We start from the raw sequence: 24,693 nt of genomic DNA, 5'->3' as shown, positions 1-24,693 counted from the left end.
ACTACACCTTTATACTAATAGCTTCAGCATACCAGTCTCATAGAGGTTTCCCTTAAAGGTGTGTAGCAGAGCATCTCCCAAAGCTAAACTACTAACATGGTTTCAAACCTAAGTTTTACCTTTGGAAAAGGGGTACGTACTTTCAAACAGCTCTCAGGGATGACTTCCCTGATGGTTCTCTGTAGCAAACCTAGCAAATCTAGTGCTTCACTTAGCTTTTGGGCTAGGGTCCAACCCTAAATTGGCAGCAATACTGAACCCTAATACCCACCAAATCTAAATGTTTTAAGATTTATGAGAGTTCTGTAATTGGCTTTTCTTATGAGAACACAGTACTGGCACTACAGCCTGAAATAGACATCTAAGCAGCATTAATGTTAATAAGTGTAAAATATATGTGATGCATATGCAACAAATTAGGTGACCTACGTTTGACACATTTCTTTTCAGTGCACAGAATATCAAGGCTTTTAAGAATCGTATTGCATTGTATGGCAAGCATTATTTTTCTACTTTTCTTGTCAAACTAAATGGCACAGTAGGTTTGTGTTTTAAAGGACCTTATTTGGGTAGCATTACATTGGTTATTTTACCTAATAAGAGTCATATCAGTGAAGCTTCCTGTGCTGTTTATACTTGAATACTTCCACTTTCATTTTCAGTCACGGCATCTGAAATAGCTTTGTTGTTATTTTTTTTTTTATTTTTTTACTCATGTCTCATGGCTGCAGGTGTCTTTGTTTCTAATCATGCTGCTGTTAGTGTGATAGGCAGTGCTGTTCCGTCAGATTTAAAATGAAAGGTCTGACAGGCTGTGGTTAAGGGTCATTGTACCTCTTTCTATCAGGCAAATTACAGCTGTGTCAAAGTTGACTGTGGGTGTTCACACTTTTTGCACAATGTCTTCAGTTGCTGACTGTGTGTTGTGACCGCAGATTTCCTTTGTGAAAGTCAAGCAGGGGTAGGCTGCAGTGTTTGGGTAACTAGGGTAACTGCTTTCCTATGTGGCAGCTAGCAGTGTTATCATTAGGAAAGCTTCTAGCATCCTTGCACCTATTGCCAGATTAAGATTGAGTACATTCAAAAATAAAATGCAGATTCCGGCCTGATTTTCAGACATTTGAATGTTGACATCTTTGTATGTTATCTCTAGATTAACCAAATTTGCCACAGTGTGCGAAGTATACTTCACCTCTTAGCCTTTTTGTTCACAGCGCTTTTTAAAATAGACACAGAAAGCCAACATTAGTGTAAGTTTAACCTTATTTCAAGCTGAAAACTCTGAGCAGTCTTTCTGTTTTGATGACATAGGAGGGCTTCACATACGTGGTGGTCTGGGTGTTAGTGATAGATGGATATATCTTCATATCCCCATATTCATTACTAGTCCAAACATATTGAGATATGCCAATTCTGATGCACATTTCAAAGCCTAAATGCTGAACACACAAGAAATCTGTTTTTGACAATTTAAGCCACACTGGTGACTGCTTTGACGTGGTGTCTAATAGTTTGGAGCAGTAGTTAAGTAAATGTAAAATTCCTAATAAAAACCTAGCAGTTATTAATAAGTTTGGGTGAGTCCACTGTTGCGGAAAAGAGGGAATATTTTTCACAGGCGCGCTGTTCCTCGTGCTGCCTAAGAATAATTGAAAGCCTACTGATGTAGTACTTGTCACCTTATGAAAGCAACACCAGTGATTGTCTAACTAATGAGAACCGCACCAGCCTGAGTCTCCAGCTCTCATATTTAATTAATGCATTAGCACACCAGGCAAATACCCTCTTCATTGGCCAGATGCCGCTGATCATCGCATATCACACGGGTTGTCTGTTGGCACAAATCGTGCCTGTGTTCTTTTTAAAAAATTTTTTTTTATGGCTGTCTTAGATTAAACATGTACTTACAATAAGGTATTTCTTGCATCATGACCTCTTTACAGCATTGATTTTTATGTCGTCATCCTACTTTTTAATGGCAGCAGTCTACCTTGTCGTCATTGTTTTGATATTTCAGCCTGGCACTAGAAATGCTGGTGCACTTTGGTTTGGATCTTTTAAGTGTTTTTGTTCTGAGATTAACTGAAAGGTATTTACAATCACCTTCTCTCTTTTTCTTTTCATTTTACTTTTTGTAGTACGTCTTCTTCTTGGCGTTTCTGTTCATGACACGGGCCGATCAGAATGAATTATTTAAACAGTGAAACAAGGCAAAGTCATGTCTGGGAAACATCAGTGTCAAGAGAAACCTTTTTTTGTCTTTAAATATAAAACGAAGTTGGTGAGCTCACTTGGAAATAGTGTAATGATTTCCACTGTATCATCTTAGGATGGGCATTGACCTTCTTTATGTCTTTTGACCTTAAAAGATCTATTTGGGCCTAATTGTTAGGCTTCAGTGGATTAATTGCAAGGGCTCTGTTTCTGTGTTAAATTTCTGTGGATGGGGAATGAGGAAAAATGTTGGAGTAGAGCTGCATGAATGTGCAAGACTATGCTAAAGTTTCTCCAGATTTAGCTATAAGACTGCAGGTCCCCCCTGCCAAAAAAAATAAAAATAAAAAATAAGAGCACCAGAGTTGAAAAATATGAAATCATGTTATGACTACCACAAGATGTTAAGGGTGTCCAGTGACATTAACCAGACCTGTCTCAGATCACCTGATATGTCTGGGCAGTTCGTACATCTGAAATGTATTTTGCCAATAACCATTTGGTGCTATATAAAGACACAGGAAGTGCAAAGATGTGTGAACAGACTGGTTTTTCTCCTCTCACTGGATCAGCTGCAGACTGGTAAAGACCGAAAAAATACATGGACACACTCAGGTTAAAGTCCCGTTGAAACACAAGCTTACACCACTTGTAAATGTTAATACAGGAGTTTACCAAGACTGTAGGAGAGTGTGCTTTCAGTACCTGTAAGAAATCTTCTGCCATGTAGATAAAATGGTTTTGAAGCGTCTAATAAGGACGTCAGGGAAGCACAAGGTTGTTTTTGTTTTTTTGTTTTTTTAGGTTAATGTGTAAGAGAATCTACTGTGTAATGGTAATCGAATTGGTTTAAAATTAACAAAAATGACAGTACAGCATCTAATTTGGATTCACAGAATTTTCAGAAGATGTAACATTTTTGTGATTTATTTAGTTATCGGAACGATAGAAGACATCTATCGGGATATGAGATTTTGGTCATATCGCACAGCCCTAGTGGCCACATTTTTCCTGTCACTCTCTGGGTGTCTGAGCCGGGTAGTGAGTATAACAGCCTCACCTACTTGTTGTTTACAAGTGGCAGCCAATGACAAGAAAGTTGGCATAAAGGAAGGGGTAAGGGAGCTAAAATGGCCTGTTTGAGATGGTGGATGAACTGAGGGGATACACTAAGACCCAGTTTAGGATAAACACAGATTACCTTGAACTGTAAATCATGCAAAGCTACTTCAGTTCAGAATAAACATATGGAGCTGGTAGTGAGCTTACTAGGTCTCTGCTAAGGATACAATTACAGCGCTGTATCTTTACATGGCAAATAGTTGTTTGCTTCTATTTTAGTATTCACAATCATGTATATAAAAAAATCCTTTAATTTTCTCAGGAATGAGGACAATCAATTGTGCTCAAGCTACAAAGTCTGAGCACACCGAGATTTGAATAACTGTTTATATCAGTAGAATGAAACTGTTGTTTGAAGTCTGCCTTCTGCTCCACTTGAAGACTGCAAGCCGTCTGTGTGCTCTGTGCTAGTATTTCCAAAGCCATTCCTAAAATGGAGAGGGAGGGTGGGGTGTGTGGGGGTAAGAGGATGAAATATTGGCTTGCACTGCTGAAGGTTGAGGCCCACTCTACTATGTGGAAAAGAAGAGAGTAAAAAGAGAGTGGGGAAGGAAGGCACGCTAGAGCGAGAGAGTGAGGTGACTGAGTTCATTTGCAGCATTGGAAGCAAGCCAACGACTTGCCTGTGGGTGTCTGTAGCAGTGCCAGTGCATGTGTTTAGCCTGTCGCCTGGAAGGCCCCTTTCGCTTCAGAGTGGATGTCAAAGATCACTCATTGTGTTGGTTCTCTCATCTTGATTGAGGTTTTTTGTTCTCTGCCGATCTTAGGGCTGCTCAATTAATCGAATTTTAATCACGATTACGATCTGGGCTTTCAACGATCATTAAAAATGACTGAGCCGATTATTAGCCCCTCCCTCATTTATCCGCGACACCTTAAAGGCCGTCTGTGAAAATATTGTCGGGCATAAACCAGTCCGTGGCGCAAAAAAGGGTGGAGACCGCTGATTAAGAGGACCCGAGGGAAGCTTGGAAAGCTAAGCAGAAGTTATTTGGAGAGTGACTGCCGTTGGTTGAAAAGAGAGTTTAAAAAAAAAAAAAAAAAACTTCAGTGGTGTTGCACACTATTTTATATTATTTTTTTAAAGTTATTGTTAACCCTTTAAAGCCGGTCAGAGCAGCACGCTCCGTTTTGCGTAACTATTGTTAAATCCCTGTAGAACCTGAACCGTGTAAGCTAGCGCAATAATTTGTTTTGCATATGAAACCGGAGGAGTTGTACTTACATCTGATGCCATCAGCTTGTCCTAGGTCACGGTTTCGTTCCACATATAGCTTTGCAAAAATTGCATAAAAAGCGCTTGCAGGAACAAAAACATAATATTCCAGAAACATGCTTTGCCGTTCCTATCAGCTGTTCGTAACACTTCCCACAGTAAAATGATGCACATGCTGTTTTCTTTGCAAATTTGCATCATAGGATTGTTTTTTGTTTTTCCTGCAGTATATAAAAATTGCTGTATCTCCAAAATAAAACTATGAAGACACTCAAAATAAATTTCCTGTGGTGGGAAACTATTTTTTTGCAACTTTATTGTATTTAAAGTTTTGAGGGATAAACCTCTTAAATTTCTCCAAGTAGAAATATATGTAAACAAAACAAAAGCGATTTTCAATTTTTTTTGTAGTTTATTGCACTTTTTTGCAATTTATGTAATTACTATGCACTTAATGCATACATATTATTAAAATATGGGCTATAACAGTTGTATTGATGTATAGCAACTTGAAATGCTCCCACAAATGGCACTACAACATGTAAAAAAAATAATAATATAAGCTCTGGTGGACTTGGTTCTATGGTAGGTCTTAAAGGGTTAAATGAATATCGTCAAATAATCGTGATCTCAATTTCAGTGAAAATAATCGTGATTATCATTTTTGCCATAATCGAGCAGCCCTAGCCGATCTTGTGACGGCCTGCAGACTTGTTTTCTCACTTCTCAGGGGAATCTCTCTGAACACGACAGTCATCAAAGAGAGGTTTCTGCGTGGGTAGGCTCATCTCACCCCGTTTAAGTCTTTCTGGCCTCTTTTTTTTGACCTTTTATTTTGAATAGTACACATTATGTCAATACAGTAATAGTGTCTTAAATTATTTAAGGGTTTCTGCTAAAGGACTTTCCCTCTGTGGTCTGTTTACTCAAGTCTGTCTGACCAAACAATGAGTGTGCACTAGTTTTGTGAAAATATTTGAAGCCACAGTTTAGACTGCGAGACACAAAGGCACAGTCTCTAGTTGGTGTGAGACTCTGAGCAGTGTTTTCCCATCTTGTGGCCTCTATGAGCCTATGTTTACAGAGCTCCTCTGTTTCTTACAGTCAGAGCCATGTTCAGCCTTTCGTAATAGAGCCCTTTGCGTAACTGAAATCAAGTGACACTTTGTGTTTGTGACAGTTGAACAGGAAGGAAGGGTAGATAGTGCCCCTCTTTGTGCTGGGGAAAAAAGACTCAAAATCATAGTCAGACAATGGAGACTGGCACAATAGTACTCTGCCCAAAGTAGTGCTGTGATTTGGTCTCTGGTTCATTGTGCTATAAAAAGTTCTACTTTATTACCAGTTGCAAAGATTATTACTCAGCCTGTCCCAGCTGAGAGACTTGAAAGGAGCTCACTATGAGGAACTATAGCCAGTAGTTGCGGTTTGTCATGTGACGTCATGGCCACAATACTCAAGAGTTGTTCGCCATATTGAATGTGATACAACCACTGGCTGCTAGGGAACAACATGTATTCCCCGACTGGCTGGCAGCGGTTACTGAAGGCTTCTGGCTGTTGCTGGATTAAATCTATTGCTGCACCAAGTGATTCATTTGGTTGCTTGCAGATTGCAGTGATTGACTGTAGTTTTTAATGTTTGTCTGCCATTACTTGCTAACCTGCCAGCTTTTCTGGAGCAGCCCAGCACAATATCGTTGCCACTTTCCGTAAAATAGTGAACGTTAATTTTTCGTTGTAGAGCCAAACAGCATATTAGTTTTCCTTATTATCTATTCTTTAATAATTTAAATCTAAAATTAGACTAATCTCAGTGTAGGCAAAGTGCTTCTTTCTATTACTCAAATTAATATTCCAGCACTAAAGAAATTAAGTACTGCTGCTCAGTTAACAGCCAGTAGCAGTAGTTAAGGCTCGATCTGTTAATGCAGTATTGGAAATGGAGGGTTCCACATAGGATATAGGGCATGTCTTTCATATGTGTGTCATCAATAAAATTGGGAAGTAACCAAATGAAACAAGATAATGTGTTTGTAGTTTCTGTTCTAATAGTCATTAATTTATCAAATCACTAAACATTGTTGCATATTAAAGTATGAATACATAGTTGGTGTTGCTTATTTCATATGTTTAATAACTACTTATGTTTGTTGTTAAGTGTTTTTGCATAGCGTTTTTTAGACTTTAGTAAGAAACTACTCTGTGTCCTATCTTGTCGTCGAGCAGTGAAATGCATTTGGACTTGTTTTGAGCGTTTGGCTCAGTGACAGTGGCTTTCCCATTCAGTTTACAAAATTGCAGTGCACTTAAAGCACTTTGCTATCTTGTCAAGATTTCGATCAGTGCCCCTGTTGAGTGCCCATATTTCACCATGCCTCTTGTTGTGCGCCACACACAGCACTGAAACATGAGCTATGAGAGGGAGGCGTCATTAGCCAAAGCCCTGCAGAAATGGCAGGAGGCCTAATTTCTCTGCTGGCAGAAGTCACAGGGACACATGTCGCAGGCACTAGTCCATCCACTACTACTAGCAAAGCAGGCTTGTAAGTGTGCCTGAGAATGATGGTGAACATCATGTGGAGAGTGAAATCTCACAAATAAGACTATAAGTGTATCCATCCATCCATCCCATTGAGAAACAAATTTCATATATATTTTTTTTTTCTTTCTTTAATTTTTATATTGCAAATATGTTTTCCAACATCTGCTATAATTTGCATTGTCGCTGTAATGAGGACAGGGCAGTTATTCCCTCTTTTTTATGGGGTTTTAAACCCAATTACAGGGTTGCGGCCAGTGCATTGCAAGTACTGCATGCTGCCACCATTTCTGAGCATTTGCATTGCAGTTAGCATGTCATTAGATGATTCTTTTTTTCCTTTACCTTGCAAAGTAATTTTAACTTATTCTTCTGTATGTCTGTCCTTGTGATTAACACCTGTTACCTTTAAGTAACAAATTCTCTTCACTTCCTTCCTTGTTGCAGGAGGTGCCCGAGGTCCACATATATGTTCATAATGATAACATATATAATATATTAATAATTAAAGTTGTCTCAGGCCTATATGACAGACCTACCTATACCTCATTCTGTAGGTAGCACTCAGGGCTGTTTTTACTTGTATGTCCATTTTTTTTTTTTTATTTATTTATTTATTTATTTTTGGGTCCATATATGCCATACTCCTTGTGGATGTGACCACTCTGGTTTACATAATGTCATCTGCAGTTAAAATCTAGTGGCCTGACTCCTGAGACCTACATCTCTATCTGGAAATGAGTTATTTATGTTGGTCCTAAAACCCCATCGCGCTTGGAGTATTTTTACTGGCTGGTTGCTTGTCTTGGCCGGTGTTGTCTGCAAGTCCTCCGTGTGTGGACAGTGGGCCATTCAGTAGGCTGTGAATGAGAGGTTGGGTCTAGCAGGTGCAAGGATTCTCACTTCTTTACTAAGGGTGGAGCAGCTGTGGTAGGGATGTGATGACATTCTAAGATCTCTAGTTTTTTTTGGATGTACTATCCAGAAAGCATCAAAGAGCTGTGCTTACAGCCAGTTTTGTGATTATTCTGTTGTTGAGAGCAATTCCACTGGCCTAACTTTCAAAACATCTAATCTTTTTTTTCTTTTCTCATAGGTTGCAGGCTAAAAGAAACGGCCGATAATGTGCAGCATCTGCTCTACAGCAACACCCACTTCCTGCCTGTAGAGGAAGCGGCTGTGCCAGCATGTCCTCTCATCCCCAGACTGTGCCGCCGGGCCGGAGGACTGTGGACACACGGCACCTGCCAAACCCCGCCACTCTACCACTGCAGCTGCAACGGGCACACACGGTAAGGGGCCTTACACACAATGATTTTAATGGAATCACTTGTGTTGCCTTTTTGTTTTGTAGGGAAAAACATTTGAAAGATGAAAACTGTAGTTGTGGCTTGGCTGTTCCTACTTGGATATTTGGTAAACAGGATTTTAGTCAGATCTACTGGGAAGGGCTTAACCCCAAAGACCCCCATAGGTGTTTTTCCAGATTACACTGCCGTAACCTGAAAATGGTCCCCTCATTAGATGTTTGAGTTGAAAGTTCATGTTTTTGTTATGGAGTCGGCATCAAGGCCTTCCGCATGATTTCCACCCACATCTCCTAATTATCAAGATTATGTTCTTCCACGCATCGTCGACAAAGCTGTCTGTGCTTGAAAGAAGAGGCCTCTGGCTGACGTAAAAGTTCATTCACTGACCTTTAGTGTTTGCAAGGCTTTTTTTTTCACTTGAATGACAGGAAGTTCCAAGACTTTAGGCCACCATTAGTTTAACCCTGCTGCTCCTTTATGTCATCATATTCATTGGACGATGAAAGTTGATGGAATGTGTGACATATCGCCAACTGACAGAGAGCTTAAGATAAAAGATAAGAAATTACAGGAGAACCAAGGCAGGAGACTTTTTTTGGGGGGAGGTATTTGTGGTTTTCTAACACTAACATTACGTGGTGTTCTAATGAGGATGGAGTTTCTATAAGATTTGTTGTCTCTGTTGTAGGATGTCGGACTGGTTGACTACCCCTCTCATCATAGCAGGGAATACAGTCCCCACCTCACCCAGCCCCATCGTCGTCGACCTTCTTTGCTTTCAGAGTTCCAGCCTGGAAGTGAAAGGTAAGGATGCCTTCTTCATGAATATGGTCTATCCCCTCACGAGGAACACATTTCTCTAATTTTGAAACCTACCAGAGAAGATTTCTCTTGGTCTTTTTTTTTTTTTTTTTAAAACTGCGTGAGGTCACTGATTGCAATTGAATGTATGTGTAGATATAAAATTGGTGTCGGTGAATGCCCAACAATGTCTACTACAAAAAATATTTTAGGTTAACATAATTATAGCTTTTGCTGAACAAAAAAATGCTATTGATGTATTGTTACAGATCATTTCAGCATCTGCCACTGCTTTAGTTTTATTGGTGACACCATATTTTTATACTAGATGCACATTTCAATTAAAAAAGAAAGAAAGAAAAGTAATTCATCCTTAATAGTGTAATTTTAGAAATGTGGGACTGAGCTGTAGTAGTAGATGAAAGTCAGAGACTTTGTGGTGAATGGGGAAGATGTCACACATCAAGGGAGCGGCCTTTTGGGCCGCCAGCTCTGGATATTGGATGGATGGATGCTTATGTGGCATTGCCAAATTTGATGAATTTGTTCTTGTTGATTGCTAGCCACAGCCACATAGAGGCTTCTTGCAGACAGCATTTGTTATGCAGTATTATTCTGTTAAAGCCTGTGCCTGTTAACCCTCCCCCAGTTTAATCCTTATGTAATTGGCATCTGCAGCCGTTCTTCTGTAATGTTGTGTTAAACTGCTGTGCTGGGCAATGAAGCTTGCAGAGGTGGTTTTTTTTAAAAAAAATTTTTATTTTTATTTTTAAAAAAAAAAGCTTTTCTAATCGACCAAACAGTAAATTGGCCAAAGAATTGTATGAGTAGTACCTTGTCAATGCAGATGCAGGTCTTGTACCTGCTAATGGTCTTTATTTATATAATATAATCTCTTTTTGAGGATGAAACTTGATGAGTACTTATAAATAATTGATGTGCATGATATGAATTTTGCATGACGCACAGAGGAAGTCACAAGAATTTTTTTCCTCCTTCAGTTGTTTGGCAGATTTTCTTGCATGTATTAAAACATGCATGGAATACAAAATGTAGGCAGACTTTACTAGAAATCAGCTGACAGATATTACATCAGTCAGGAGTAGGCTGGGGTCTGTCTTTCAGTATATAAATCATCTTGTGTGTCTGACATGGCAGACAGCAGATGGCAAAATGATTCTGTAGCACTGTGGGGCTGTGGCATATTTTTTATTTTTATTTTTGGCTTATTTAAATGTCAGTCTGCTAGCATTATGGTCTTCACTGTATAACAGAGAGCTGTGCACTGGCCCCATTTAACAGTTATTAGCTTAGCCCGCAGTGCGGGAACATTGGGTCATGGTTTGATAAACAGATAAACACTGCACAGTTTGAATGCTTCCCACTAGCTTCTGATTTTCTGACTCTTCATTCAATCACTTGGCAGTCTCTCTGAGTTGACTCACTTGTGCCTTCTGCAGCTTTTACAGTGGCAATGAATTATGTTTTTAAGCACATAAAAATAACCTTCATATGAGAAGGAGAGATTACAGACAGGTAGCCCACATTTCTTTGTAGAAGCTGAAATAAACCGGTGGTCTTGCTGGCAGGCGTCTGGGGGTGGGGAAGCTTTCAGCTGAATATTTCAGGGCTTCAGCATTCCTTTAGAGATCTCAGAATTCAGACTGAAGCTCATTCAGAGTGTGAATAGTGTAATTCTGGCCTTTGGAATCCTTCAGTCTATTCTCTTCTGTGTGCTTGTCTTTTCACAAGTCTCGGTAATTCTGCACACCATGTTTCCATTTGTAGCAAACTCGGGGAGAAAATGTGAGCACTAATATGGCCTTTAGAAACTGTGCCATTCTCCAGAGATCTGTCATACTGAGAAACGGTTTGACAGATTAATGTTTTCTCTTTAATAATCTGGACTGAAGGCAGGAGGAAATGTGCTATTTTAACCTAATTACAGGTCAGAAAACCGTTGCAGTGTGTAATCACTTGTGAACCACTATGGCAGTTGTTTGTTTCACCTTCCTTTTTTACTCCTTGCAGTATCTCACTCACTCCCCCTCTTCCCGTCTGTGTGAGATCATCCCAGCTTCTTGAGAAAGGGAGCGAATACATTTTCTAGCAAGCATAACAAGATACTGAAGCCACTTAACACTTTATTTTCTGGACAGAACAGAGTGTCTAAACGTGTCTGGTGCAAGAATGGAAAATGAGTTTGCACCATAGCCTGCATTATTGTTGAATTATTCTGTGAAAGTAATCGGAGTCCTTTGGGCATATGGGTAGGTGCAGTTTGGCAGTGTTCGTAGTCTTTTTAAATGAATCCTTTGTATTGCTGGTCTTTGAATGCCTAGACATCCCAGTCTTTCTTTCATTCAAATGTGTTGCATTTGTAATTGCAATGCAGCCTTTTTTGATTAAGGCCTCTAATGTGCTGAATTACTTTACATACATTATTTCATTTGATTGTTCTGCCTCTACCTGCATTTCACACATTGATTTCCTAGAAACAGATCTTTTAAGTATTTGAATAAATGTGGTTGCTACGATATTTTGTAAATATTCTCCAGTATTTTTGGCCACTGGGCAACTTTATTCCGTAATGTGAACAGAAAAGTAGATGGCTTGCACATTTTGCATGAAGTTTTTGAGCTCCACCCGCCGTCCCCACTCTACTGTGCATTATCTCACTTTCATTCATCCCAGCTGTGGTGCATTTAGCCAGGAGTCAGTCTGTCTCTGTCTCTCTTTCTCTCTCTCTCTCTCTCTCTTTCTCTCTCTCTCTCTCTCTCTCTCTCTCTCTCTCTCTCTCTCTCTCTCTCTCTCTCTCTCTCTCTCTCTCTCTCTCTCTCTCTCTGTGTGTCTCTGTGTGTGTGTCTCTCTCTGTGTGTGTGTCTCTCTCTGTGTGTGTGTCTCTCTCTCTGTGTGTGTGTGTGTCTCTCTCTCTCTCTCTCTCTCTCTCTCTCTCTCTCTCTCTGTGTGTCTCTGTGTGTGTGTCTCTGTGTGTGTGTCTCTCTCTGTGTGTGTGTCTCTCTCTCTGTGTGTGTGTGTGTGTGTGTGTGTGTGTGTGTGTGTGTGTGTGTGTGTCTCTCTGTTAGCCTTTCCTGCACCGTGCACAGCTGCGTAGCTGCTCCTCTGGGGAGCAACGAAGAGATTGGCAGCCACACAAACGCTGTAGTGCTTTCACAACAACAGGCAGCAATCAGCATACACGATCTCTGTTCTTGGCATAATGGGGCCCAAGCCAGTAAGAAAGTAGTGGGGTGTTGTGTTGCCCCTTCCCTGTCTCTGCCATACACTCTCAGCTCTCACCTCCATGCACATCTTTCTCCTATCCTCCAGACAAATCCTCCCTAGTGAACAGATTATTCTGCACGCTCACATGGGAGAGAGGGAGAAAGAAAGAGAAGAGAAGAAAAGGACAGGGGGAGAGACGGAGAGAGAAGGGGGTGGGCTGGAGAGTTTGATGTGATTATGTAAGTGCCAGTCCTCTATGGAGATGAGGAAGTATTCGACTGAATGAGTGAGAAAATTGTGTCCGGGGGAGAAATCGCACACCATCTGGGTAATATTTTTTCCCTCCGGTTGCTTTTGTTATATATGTATCTCTATCTTTTGCCGTTTGCAGTCCATAATGTTTGCGACTTGTCTTTAAATTATATAATTTAAAAAAAAAAAAAGCATAACACATTTCAGTCCAACATGCATGTCCACATTTTTGGATTATGTTAATGTCTTGATTGTTACACCACACCTCCAGACAGTGATGGGCTACATGTTCTTTGGCACATAAAGAAACCTCACACTAGGCCATTGTGGGTATTGGACCAGCAATTATGGTTGTGTTTTCCCTCTTCTCTTCAGAAGCTACTTCCATTTTGACACTGGCAGCAAAGTCACTGACATTCTGGCATCTGCCTTCAGGGCAGATTTGAGAAAACTGCTCCCCTAGTAAGAACAGAGATCCATTTACAACCGGGCTAATAAAACTTCCCACATCTAAGTAGCGAGTGCAGTTAACATGTGGAAACTGTCATTTGACTGCACACCAAGGCCCCCTTTTTACTGGTTTCCCCAGTGTATTAATGAATTTAATGAATGCGAAAAGTGTGATTTATACTGCCACTGCACATGCAGCATATCATGATTAGATCGCGCCACATTGTCTCTTAGTGTAAGTAAGGCTCAAACATCCAGAGCCATTGTACTGTTGGTGTGCAGTATAGGGAGTGTCATAGTTTCCTCGAAGCTTGAAACAAAGCCTTTTATGACTTTTGTATGCAGTGGCCACACACAAACCCCACAAAGACCTTCGGTATATGCTGCTGTAAATGTTAGTGTTACAGTGAGTCACCATTTCCAATTTTCTTCCTTCCTTATTTTTTCCACTTTCCAGTCCTGGGTAACCAATTGCATGCTGCCATATTACAACAACAAAAAAGGCAGTCAGTGATTATTTGATGATGATTCGGTTTGAACCAAGCCAAGCCCGCTGACGCTTGTGTCAGCCTTGAACACAAGGATTTAGGACAGCCTGATCTCAGGCTGTAACTGTCAACTTGTTTACACGTGACTTTTTTGTTGTGGTCTGTATAAATGGGATTTAATTAGGTCATCGTGATAAAACAAGCCTGCTCTGAGTCTTGTCTCTAGCCCACAGGATTAGTGTTGTCCTCTCAAATTCGTTAACTGATGGCGTAATTTTTGACCACGGACCACATCTCTCTTAAATGTCATTTTTATTTCCAAAAACGTGAAGGAGAAAACGACAAAACAGGAGTGTCAACGCTTCAGGGTGAGCTGAGGCTAAAATAATAAACAAAAACTAAGCTAAGCTCCGATGCCCATGTACATTAACTCACAGAAAAAGAAGAGAAAACAGCACTTCATTCTCAATACTCATACTTAGGCATTCAGGGAAGCAAGTGAGCCTCTCTCGCCATTGGTTCTGTGGGCTCTGCGTATAGGGTGGGTTTACAGGCTGGAACCGGTCACCCAGGAGCTGTACATCAGCACACCAATCACAGATGAGCACCTGCACAGTCGAATTGCCATACATCTGCAACGTTAACAGTTTCCATAATGCAGCGCGTTGTTCGGAAACTAAAACAAAGACAACAGTTGTAACAATGCAAAATGAGGCTCTAAAACCTGCCTATAATGTTGCCATAAGATGGTCTGCTTTCATTCTGCAATTATATGGGGTCAAACTGGCATTTCCGTGCAATCTATTTCTGATTATACAGCAATTAACTGTGACAAATCAGTGAAAATCACATGTGTTGCTGTTTACATAGTTAAAATGTGAATTTACTTCTATTACATTTGCGGTTAGCAACCTTCCTTTTATATAAGAACTTGAATACAGAACACAACCAGCTGGCAGCCAGTGGAGAATAAGTTGTGCTTATTGATAAAGACTCATTCAGACTGATGGTAACATGTTTGCATTCTGCATTTATAAATTAGATGGCAATTATTTTCATACCTTTGCAGTTACACTCAGAGTTTCAGTCAGTCCAGTTTGGACTGTAACTGAAGCTTGAAGTTCTCTTCTTCCATGGCTTACTAACATGCGGGGTTCAGTGCTGGGTCTGTTATTTCGTTTTGTTTTCTGTTTTCTTGTGTTCTGTGTTATTGTGGGCGCTTTACATTGCAATATGAAGTGCCTTAAGGCAACAGTTGTTAGGATTTGGTGTCTTAAAAATTAAACTGAATTTTCTTTATTTTCTTCTTTAGTGGGTATCATGAGTATTGTTGCACAGATTGTGGACATTGTTTACTGGGTTAGATGACCCATCTTTCTCATATTCAAGAGAAAATGGTGCAGGCAGACTAGCATGTTCTAGGGAGCAAGCTCATATTACCCTTATTTTATACATACTTTACACTGGTCTCAGTGGATTTTAGAATTTATTTCAAAACGCTTGTATACAGACCACTAAATGGTCTAGCTCCAGCTTTGGGCCAATGTGTAGTTGGTGGCATTTAATGTAAATTCTCTGCGGAGTCTGCATGATCACAAAACATGGGCAAGCTTTTGGATTGTTCAACATCTACCCTCACAGTCTATTTATAAAATATACATCAGTTGAACCCAAGTGGATGTGGGAATTATGAGGTTTTAAAACTGAAGAGTAGCGGGACAGAGCCTTCACTCAGTGGCAGTTATGGAGTAGTCTTTTGCTCTGGTTTTATGACTGCCAACTTTGTAAGTTTTTTTTTTTTTTTAAAGGAGAGCAAGAGATTCTGTTTGATATTAACTGCCTTTAATTGTTTACTGTAGTTCTATTTCATTCCGTGGTTTTGCCTTGCTACTAGGGCAGCACGATTTTGCATAAAATGAGAATCACGATTTTTTGGCTTAGAATTGAGATCACGATTCTCTCACGATTTTCTTTTCCAGTATAAATATTTATTGCACTTATTAACTGCACATCAACTTCGTAACAGTTGAGACTAAACATAAAAAAAACAAATGTCTCACGTTTTGTTGTTGCCGCTAAATGTTGTACTGCTTGAAATTCCGTCTCCACCGTTGCTCGACACTGCGTGTATAGAGCAGGTAGTGCAACAATAGCCTCTAATTTCTTTGTGCTAGCGGGAGTTCGACGGGTATAGGGAAGCGCTGTATAAGGTTCCCGTTATTGATGTTTGGGTGGTTGACCGGGACGGATTTTCTCCTGTCACTTTCTCGTCATCCCTGACGTGCTCTCCGTTGTTTTTTCCCCTGCTAATTTTAGCATCACACGGCACAGCTTCTGGATCACGTGGTATAAGGCTCCGCCCTTGTCATTTGTTGAACAGGAAGAGTGAGCGCTTGTTTTCATGCAGAGTACGTCCCGGATCAAAATGCGGCACAATCGTCGTCGTCTTTTTTTTTTTTTTTTTTTTTTTTTTTTTTTTTTTTTTTAAATCGTTGTCATTTGGAAATGAGATCGCACATAAGTATGAATCGAGATCGCGATTTTCTAACGATTAATCGTGTAGCCCTACTTGCTACTATATTTTAATTATCTGGTATAGAGCAGGTTTTATTGTGTGTCTCTCCAGTAGTTGTATTTATTTTTATACTGTTCTGTTGTAGAGCACTTTGACTTCATGTCTGTGCAAATTACCTTTATAAATAAGCTGTACTCACTTAACACAAAACCAACAAGGCACTAAGTCACCAAGACATCTTTAAGTGCCCTTTCGTATGTGGCACCTGGACTTTAACACTATCATTGGTCCTGTGCGTTTCAAGATGGAGTCACTATGTCTGTGCAAGAACAAGATATCAAGGAAAATGTTGCTTTTCATCAGTATCTGTTTTTTCCTTCTATAACATTTTGTACTTTTTCTTATCTGCTGCATTTGTTTTTTTTTTTTTTTTTGTCTTTTGCAGAGGACAGGATCAGCATATCCGCTATGAGCACATCTACCTAGCAGAGCCCACTGGCCAATCAGAGGTGGAGTATGCAGATATCAAAAGGCCTCGTTTAGAGATGGGACCAGAGTCTGTGATGAGGCCTTCATCCCACCGCCCGCCATTGCCTCTGGGAGGGCCTGAGGACATGACAAAGGTCAGTAGTTGGTATGAAGTACAGTAAAAGTGCCAGCAAGCGAATGAAAACAAAAAACATTCGTCCTTGACTTTGCTGCTAATAACAATAGAAGAAAGCCATGCTAAATGCAAAATACAGGGCTAGATGTAAAACAAAGTTTTTCAATTAACACAATCAGTATTTTGGGAGTTTGCTGTATTACCAAAATGATATTCAACAATTATGATTTTCCTTGAAAAATAACACACACACAAAAAAATCATCCTAGAAATCTGTTTTTTATTTGACTCCTTCAGAGCCCCAGAGGATGTTATTAGACACACAGCCGAGGTTGTAGAGAGAGATTCAGCATTGTAGCTAAGCTGGCTCTCTGTGAGCAGCAGTAGGAAGACTAAGGTAGTTGTGAAACAGCAATTAATAAATAATAGAGCTGACCTAGATTTCAAAAGACTGAGCACGAAACTGTGTGAACTACAGATCAAAACGACTTGCTTGTGTGTAGAGCTGCTGATGAGGAGGTGTTCCTGATTTTACACAGAGTGCTTCGAACTGCCAGGGGAGGCAGCCAGCCAAGGAATGGTAAATAGATACAACAATAACAGACGGCACAGGGGAAAAAAGACAGACTCTTAGGCTAGCAGGGAAACATTCAGGAATGCCAGCAATTCCCCCTTAGAGCGGCAAGGGCTGGAAACCCATTATGTAAGTGATGTCAGATGCAGTCACTGTGTGGAACAAGTGCACCTAATGATACTGAGTTAGAAAGGGAGATGCGGCTGAAATGAGGCAAAGGGCAGATGTAGGGAGATGCAGATAAAGGGTAATAGAGGAAAATAAGAGTAAAAGGCTAACAGTAAAAAGGGAGTAGGCCAGTAGTATCAGACAAAGCTGATGGTTACAGCATGACTCACATGGACTGAGAATCAGAGGGACAAAGGCAGCATGTTACAGTAAACCATTGTTCAATCATCCTGAATTTGTGGTTTTTGGAAAGAAAATGAAATATAAGGGAGCATAAGAGTGAGACATTAGGAGAAATCATCTTTACAGGGATGATCTCAGAGTTCACTGGCCTTATATGGCTTAAAAATGAGCATTGCTGTTGATGTTATGAAATATTTATGGCACTGAAGGAATTCACATGTGACAAAGCTGACTAATGCACTTTCCCCTCTCTCGCTCTCTCTCTCTCTCTCTCCCGTCTTTAAAAAAATCTGAATGACAGCCATTCTCTCCTGGCACATTAATGCCGGTCTCCCGTTGGTGCCAAAGTTGTGTATAATACAGAAGTGCACTGCGTGTGCTGTGGTTTTCCCATTGAGAGCATTCAGTGACTTTACTTGAGGTCTCGACAGTACATGGGAAGGAAAAACAGTGTCATTGCTCCACATGATATTTTTCAAAGGCATACTGGGTATTGGAAAAATTTGTTTGAGTATTTTCTTATAAGGTTTCTGCTTCTGTTGCGTGTGTGCAATCCTTTTATTCTGAGGTTTATCACAGAAAGCAGTAATATGTTGGTTAGCTTGACGCACCTTTGATAACCGGGATTGCTTTGAAGGAGGAGGGAATGATATGATTTGGCTTTTGCACACGTGGTGGCATTAGTAGGATTGTGTTTGTGGGCTCTACCATACTCTAAGCCTTGCTAGCATCTGTGAATAAATAGAGTGGTTAGTTGTTAGGGCATCCAATTAAACCAAGTGCTGTTTGGCATTGGTGTTATATTAGGTGCAAAGTATTATAATGACATTCACCTTTGACATATGTGAAAGTCATGTTTCAGTCACATCGGTTTCAGTAGGTTGACTCTAGCACTTTCTCAATCTAGAATTGAGAAAGTGAACTCTGAACTTAGCACGAGAACAGGATGTCTAAGGCTTCACATCATGCTGAAGAGTGTGAAACGGTTAAGCTATAAGCTATACTGGACTGGGCTTAGCAATTGAACTGTGACCTTTTCACACAATGTCAAAGGTCTAGGAACTCTTGACGTACCGCTTAACCAAAGAAAGGATAGCGTAGGGAGCAAAATCAGAGGGAGAAGTTGATTTGAAAAATGTAGTTTTGTCATATCATCGAATCCCATCTGGATAAACAAGGTTTCTAACTCAACTATTTCGTTTGCAGCTGTTGAAAGTTATTATAGTTGAGAGATGTTTTTTGGACAACATGAGTATGTCCTGTAGTTTACTGCTATATATGGTGAGTGCTTTGTTAGGGCTATCCTAGGATTTCATCATTAAGGACAGCGCCTGAGCATCCTCTGGCACTGACATTTTCAATCACAGCAGATCTGCAGGGCTGTAATGCCACCTGCCTGGTCCAGATTAGCCTACTTACGTAACCTTCATTTCAAACGTTTAAAAATAACACAATACAAAACCCAAGTTGGATAAACACTAAAATGTGTGCATATATTCAAAAAGTAGGAACATTCACAAGCACCCAGATCTTTGGCCCAATTGTTATTGAGAAATGACAGCCAGCTGTTTTTTTTTTTGTTTTTTTTTTCTTTCTTTCCTTCCTCTAATAATTGTTGATGTATTTTAGACATAAAAAAAATGCATTGCTCTTGTTCAGGCAGTTATAATAGTTTGAGTGTACAAGGGTGTTTGTCCACATAGCCAAAACTTTGGTGTAGAGATCACACAATTTTTTTTTTTGTGTTTGTGTGCACAGAGAATAAAAGTACTGTAGAGATTTTTTTTCCCTCCCTGCTTCTCTCTTTTCCTTTGGCTGCAAAAAATGCTGTGAATACTTGTATGAGGCACGCATTAAGGACTGGTATTTCCATTACGGCAGAAAGCCAGAAGAGTAACAGTACGGAGGCTTGACATACTGTCTCTCTATATAGCAATAAACTAATATCATTAACGTAACACACTTAACTCTGTCAGTTCAGTGTCAAGTGGTTTTCTAGTGCAGTGACTTCAGACGAGCTTTCACAGTAGCTTGCTGCACTCAGCGCTGTGGGGTGCTAATATTAGCTGCTTGTGCTGTTTGAAAGCCAATCTGCATAGCAGTCCCTCTCTTTGTGTAGCCAAAGAGCTACAGAAATGGATACCAATGCAGGGCCACAAACGCTGCTCAGTTAATGGAGATACCTCTGTTTTTTTTTTTTGTTTTTTTTGGACTGACTCACATCATTTCTACTTTGCTGGTTAATGAGTATCACCAGAATTTAAACCTCCCGCACATCCACTACCAATCTGATATCTCCCAAAGTGTCGTCACAGCAACTAAAATGGAGTGAGTTTGTATTTTTAAACAGTCTCTATTGTGCCTAAATCTGGTGAGAGAATCTGTGTGTTCACGGAGCCAATGTGCTGTCATTTATTCACTGGCATGTGCTATTGATGTAAAGGGTACACGCACTGTTTGGATGATGTTTCTTATAGAGTGGCCTTGAGAAATGGAAGGCGTGGGAGGAAACCTACAAGGTCGTTCTCTATAAAGAGCTTCTAGCAACAGCTTTTATGCTTGTTGTTTGTGAGGGCTCTTTTTTCTGACCTTCTGGCTATAACATTGTATACACGTGTCACACTACAAAAACCCCATTTGCTTCATTCTTACATCTTTTATATGTTTTACATCTAATCATGACACTGTGCTCTCTGTTGTGCTTCTGTAGGATCGCGGAAGCGCCATTGGGAAGCTGGAGCCCATCTCCCCTGTAAGTCCTGTCCATATTGATCCTGACTTGGAGCTGGTTCCAGCTCGGTTCTCCAAGGAAGAATTGATTCAGAACATGGACCGTGTAGACAGGGAGATCAGCATGGTGGAGCAGCAGATTTGCAAGCTTCGCAAAAAACAGGTGTGTAAATGTACAGTTCTGCTCTTAACTTTGAGGATATACTGGTTACAGAATGTTGCCATCTTATTAATGTACTAGCGTCACAAAAGTGTTGTAAGCTGATTTTAATCAGTGGGAACGCGTGTTCCAAGAATGTATTTGCCAGCTAGGTTGCAAAATAGTTTATCTTGTACAGCAATGAAGAAAAAGCTTCACATTCTTTCCTTTTCAGTCAGTATGACACATTTACGTCTCATATTCAAGTCAAGTCAAGTTGGCTTTATTGTCACTTCAACCATATACAGTTAGTACACAGTGAAGCGAAACAACGTTCCTTCAGGACCAAGGTGCTACATGCAACATAAATTTACAACATAAATTAACAGAAAACACTAAACTAGCTAACTAAGAGGCCTAGTTAGCTGGCTAGCAGAGACAAGACAGACTGACCTAACATAAATTACAACATAAATTAACAAAAACTAACTATCTAGGGAAGCCTTTTTTTTTTTTTTTTTTTTTTTTTAAACAGACAGCAGACAACAAAGTGCACGTGCAAATGTGCAAACAAGAGCAACAAAGTGACAGTGTGACAAAAAAAAAAACACAACGTAACATAATAATAAGGTTTTGTGATGGTGAGTTGAGGTAGTGGAGGAACAGTAAACATTCCTTAGTGTAGCAGCAAAAATTAGGAAGTAAAGAAGTTAGTGCAAAAAGTCCAGTAATAATATTGTGCAAAAGAGCATTTACAGGTTGGTGTGTACGATATTGGTGGTGTAGGTCAGTGTGTTTGCGCTTGTGTTGATTAGTCAGTCCAGTCTCAATGTTTTGAGGTAGTTGAGTTAAGCTGAGTGATTTTGTGTGTGTGTGTGTGTTTATCAGTCCAGTCCCATTTTGCTGAGGAGACGGATGGCTTGTGGAAAAAAGCTGTTGCACAGTCTGGATGTGTGTGCCCGAATGCTTCGGTACCTTTTTCCAGATGGCAGGAGTGTGAAGAGTGTGTGAGAGGGGTGTGTCCGATCAGCCACAATGCTGGTGGCTTTGCGAATGCAGCGTCTGGTCTAGATGTCCTCAATAGAGGGGAGAGAGACCCCAATGATCTTCTCTGCTGTTCCCACTATCCGCTGTAGGGTCTTGCGGTCCGATATGGCACAGTTCCCAAACCAGACAGTGATGCAGCCGCTCAGGATGCTCTCGATATTGCAATCATTGTTACCTTCCTAGATTACAAAATATAGTTTCATTAAACTTAAAATTAGACTGTAAATAATTATGCAGGGTTTCCCACAAAAGTGGATTCTGTTTGTGATGGTAACTGCGTGGTGGGTTGCCGTGTGCATGTCGCTTTTACCTGCTCTTCTAGCTCCCAAAACAGCATATTGGCTGCTGCCCTCTTCCTTTTCCTCCTCCTCATAACCTACTTCTTTCTTCATTAGCTATCTCTTTCTTTTGCTACTTCTGCTGCCACAGCAACCCTGGAAATATTTTAAGCACATTATGGTACATGATAATCACATGGGGGAGACATTTCTGCTTTCATTTAAAGAAAATTCTATAACCATTTAAAGATTTTGGGAAAACTCATTGAGTCTTTAAATTTTTTCAGTATCCATGTGAGTTAAGTTAAACATTCCACATATAATCAGTCGTGCGGGTGAGATATTTTGTGCGTAGAAGTTCAGTAGAAACTGCTGTGATGTCATTCATGTGCAGTCATCCTGCATTCATGCTAATAAATCACACTGAAATTGGGTTAAAGAAAAAAAGTACTGAACTGTTTGTCGTGCTTGTAGAAGACGTTGCCAGCACTTGCATGCGCCTGTGTTGAGTTTTCTTAGTGTACTGTCGTGTTTGTTTGAAATAATTGGTTTTCCAGTGTGACTTTCCCTGCCAGGCTTCAGTTGGCATCAAAGCAATAAAGTCTTAAATAGTCTTTGCTGTGTTGTAATCACCACATTTGAGCTTGTAGCTGTTTTTTGCTTGGTGTGCAGTGATTATATACACAAACTACACCAGGCTTAGTTCTCTTCACTATTTAATTTGGGACAAAAGTAAGTTGAAAATGTATATGGAGCTATATATATGACAGCTTCTCTGGGGGAGGAGTGAGACTATGGTGAGGTTTTGTGTTTGTCTGCACCACTTGTATGCTGACCACACCACTTCCCCTTTGGCTTCCTTCCATGATCAGTGATGAAATCGTATGGTCAAGCTTGTTCTTTTTACTGAAATTGTTCTGTCAACATACATGTGATAGTTTGTGTGGGGTACGGTTTTAACCCTGTGAAAGTGTGTCACATGTACTCCAGGAGACACCTGCTGTAACGAGAGCTACCACAAAATAGGGTTGAGTACTTTGCCAGATGTTTATATGTTTACGTGTCTGTGGTTTCTGTTTATAGTAGCGTGTAAAAGCCTTTATTCACCGCTCACTTTTTCATATTTTGTTATGAAAATAGGAAAGATGTGTAGGATTTATTGAAACATGAAAATATGCGTGGAAAGTATATGACGCAAAGAGAGTTTGTACAACTCGAACAAGCTTGAGGTACAAGTGGTATGACCACATTTATTCTTCAACATAGCCTGAACTCTTTTAGGCAGGCTTTCTACTTTAAGTAGTCTTCAGCAATAGTTCTCCAGGCTTCTTGAAGGGACAGTAAAAGCTCTTCTGTTGTGTTAAAATGATTTTGCATTGCTCTCCGGTTTCCTCCAATTTTTAAAAGGCACACTGCTGGGATATGCCGAACTTTTACTTAAGTTTTTTGTGCAAAAAACTTAATTTTATGTTTGACAAACTGGATGCTGGTAACAAACTGACTAAATATGTTCTTAAAATTGGTTCTTCGCTAAGTTGTAGGTATGACACAATACTGGTTCATCCATTGAGTTAAGTTCCTGGTTTATGCTTGAGTGATTCATAGGTCTGTGCTAAGTAGCGGGAGTGAAAAAGCAGCAAATTGAAAGACCCTCAGAAAGTCATGAGAGCTATTGCTCAACAGTACTTTAATAAAAAGAAATACAAGAAAGTCTGGGTTGGAAGGAAAAAATACAAAAATGAGAGTGGCTCAAAACTTTTGCACAGCGCTCTAAGTAACGCAGTCAAGCTGACAGTAAAATGATGGCCCTGACATCAGAGATGAGGGTGGTCTGAGACCTCATTGGTGTCACCGCTGATGTAATCTCATCACAACATGTCCTGTTTGTCCTGTTTTTGCCACACTAACATAAATCAACTATTGCTGTAAAATTTGCTGGCATGAACAACACGACTGCTGAAACTGAGAACTGCCTCCTTTCTCTTTTTTTTCCAAATTACCACAAGAACCAAAATGAAGCCAGCTATTGGATTTCAACCTTGGTGTCGAACCTTTTTAAATGATGGAGAATCTGAACTCAGCTGCTCACCAGCATAAATCAAGATCCCTCCCCTCATCATCGTCGCTTAATACACACAGTATTTTTTATGGATATTTTTACAGTCCGGCTCTCTTCGAGCATTAAAACATCTGGACTAATTAGGTGGCATGCTAAAACTTTATTAAAAGGTTTTGGCAGAGTTGGTGAATGGGTGGCGGTTAAGGTTTAGGTTACAGCCAGCATGATTCATGTCAGCCAAGCTCAGGATGGCTGTTTTATTTTATTTTACTTCATGGTGGGTTTGAACAGGGAAGGGGGCTCTCTGTGGGGATGTCTGTTTGCCTCACCAGATTCTTATCCAGGGCTATAATGGCAAAAGATGATCCGTCTTATACTCCTCTCAAGTAGATCCTCTGGAGGCTTCCTTTCTCCCCTTTCTGAAGCCCCTGTCAGGAGATCAGAAGGGGGAGTGGGGAGGGGAACGTGGCTGACTTAACTGGTAGATACGTTGTATGGTCAGCAGCACTTGGTCTATTCTTCCAGATAACTTATAGCTGAGTACACTTCTCCAGTTTCTGTCTCCATCTTTCAGACCCATAGACTGAATCTTATTGAAATAAGGTAAACAGGAAGTAAGATCTCAGCTCTCTTTTGTGTCTTTTATAGACTTTGGGAGGGTGTCAGAAATGCAGTGTTGGGGAGTAACGGAATACATGTACCGCCGTTACGTATTTAAAATACAAAATATGAGTAACTGTATTCCGTTACAGTTACCGTTTAAAAAGGTGGTATTTA

General features: G+C 40.2%; 1 protein-coding gene across 4 annotated transcripts in view; it reads left to right on the top strand.

The window, feature by feature from the left end:
* ncor2 (nuclear receptor corepressor 2) overlaps nt 1-24,693 on the top strand; it is a 90,875-nt gene that overhangs the window by 9,402 nt on the left and 56,780 nt on the right. For all 4 annotated transcript variants that reach the window (XM_012917302.4, XM_023153246.3, XM_023153245.3 and 1 more), the window contains exons 2-5: nt 8,190-8,385; nt 9,092-9,207; nt 16,580-16,757; nt 20,374-20,556. In XM_012917302.4, coding sequence (XP_012772756.2) covers nt 8,281-8,385; nt 9,092-9,207; nt 16,580-16,757; nt 20,374-20,556 — 582 coding nt within the window. In that variant the 5' untranslated portion in view covers nt 8,190-8,280. The remainder of the gene's footprint in view (nt 1-8,189; nt 8,386-9,091; nt 9,208-16,579; nt 16,758-20,373; nt 20,557-24,693) is intronic.

Source organism: Maylandia zebra, linkage group LG12, assembly GCF_041146795.1.
Source record: "Maylandia zebra isolate NMK-2024a linkage group LG12, Mzebra_GT3a, whole genome shotgun sequence".
NCBI classification, from domain to species: domain Eukaryota; kingdom Metazoa; phylum Chordata; class Actinopteri; order Cichliformes; family Cichlidae; genus Maylandia; species Maylandia zebra.
Note: the sequence above shows the minus strand (reverse complement) of the source record. Positions and strands in the feature narration are given on the sequence as shown.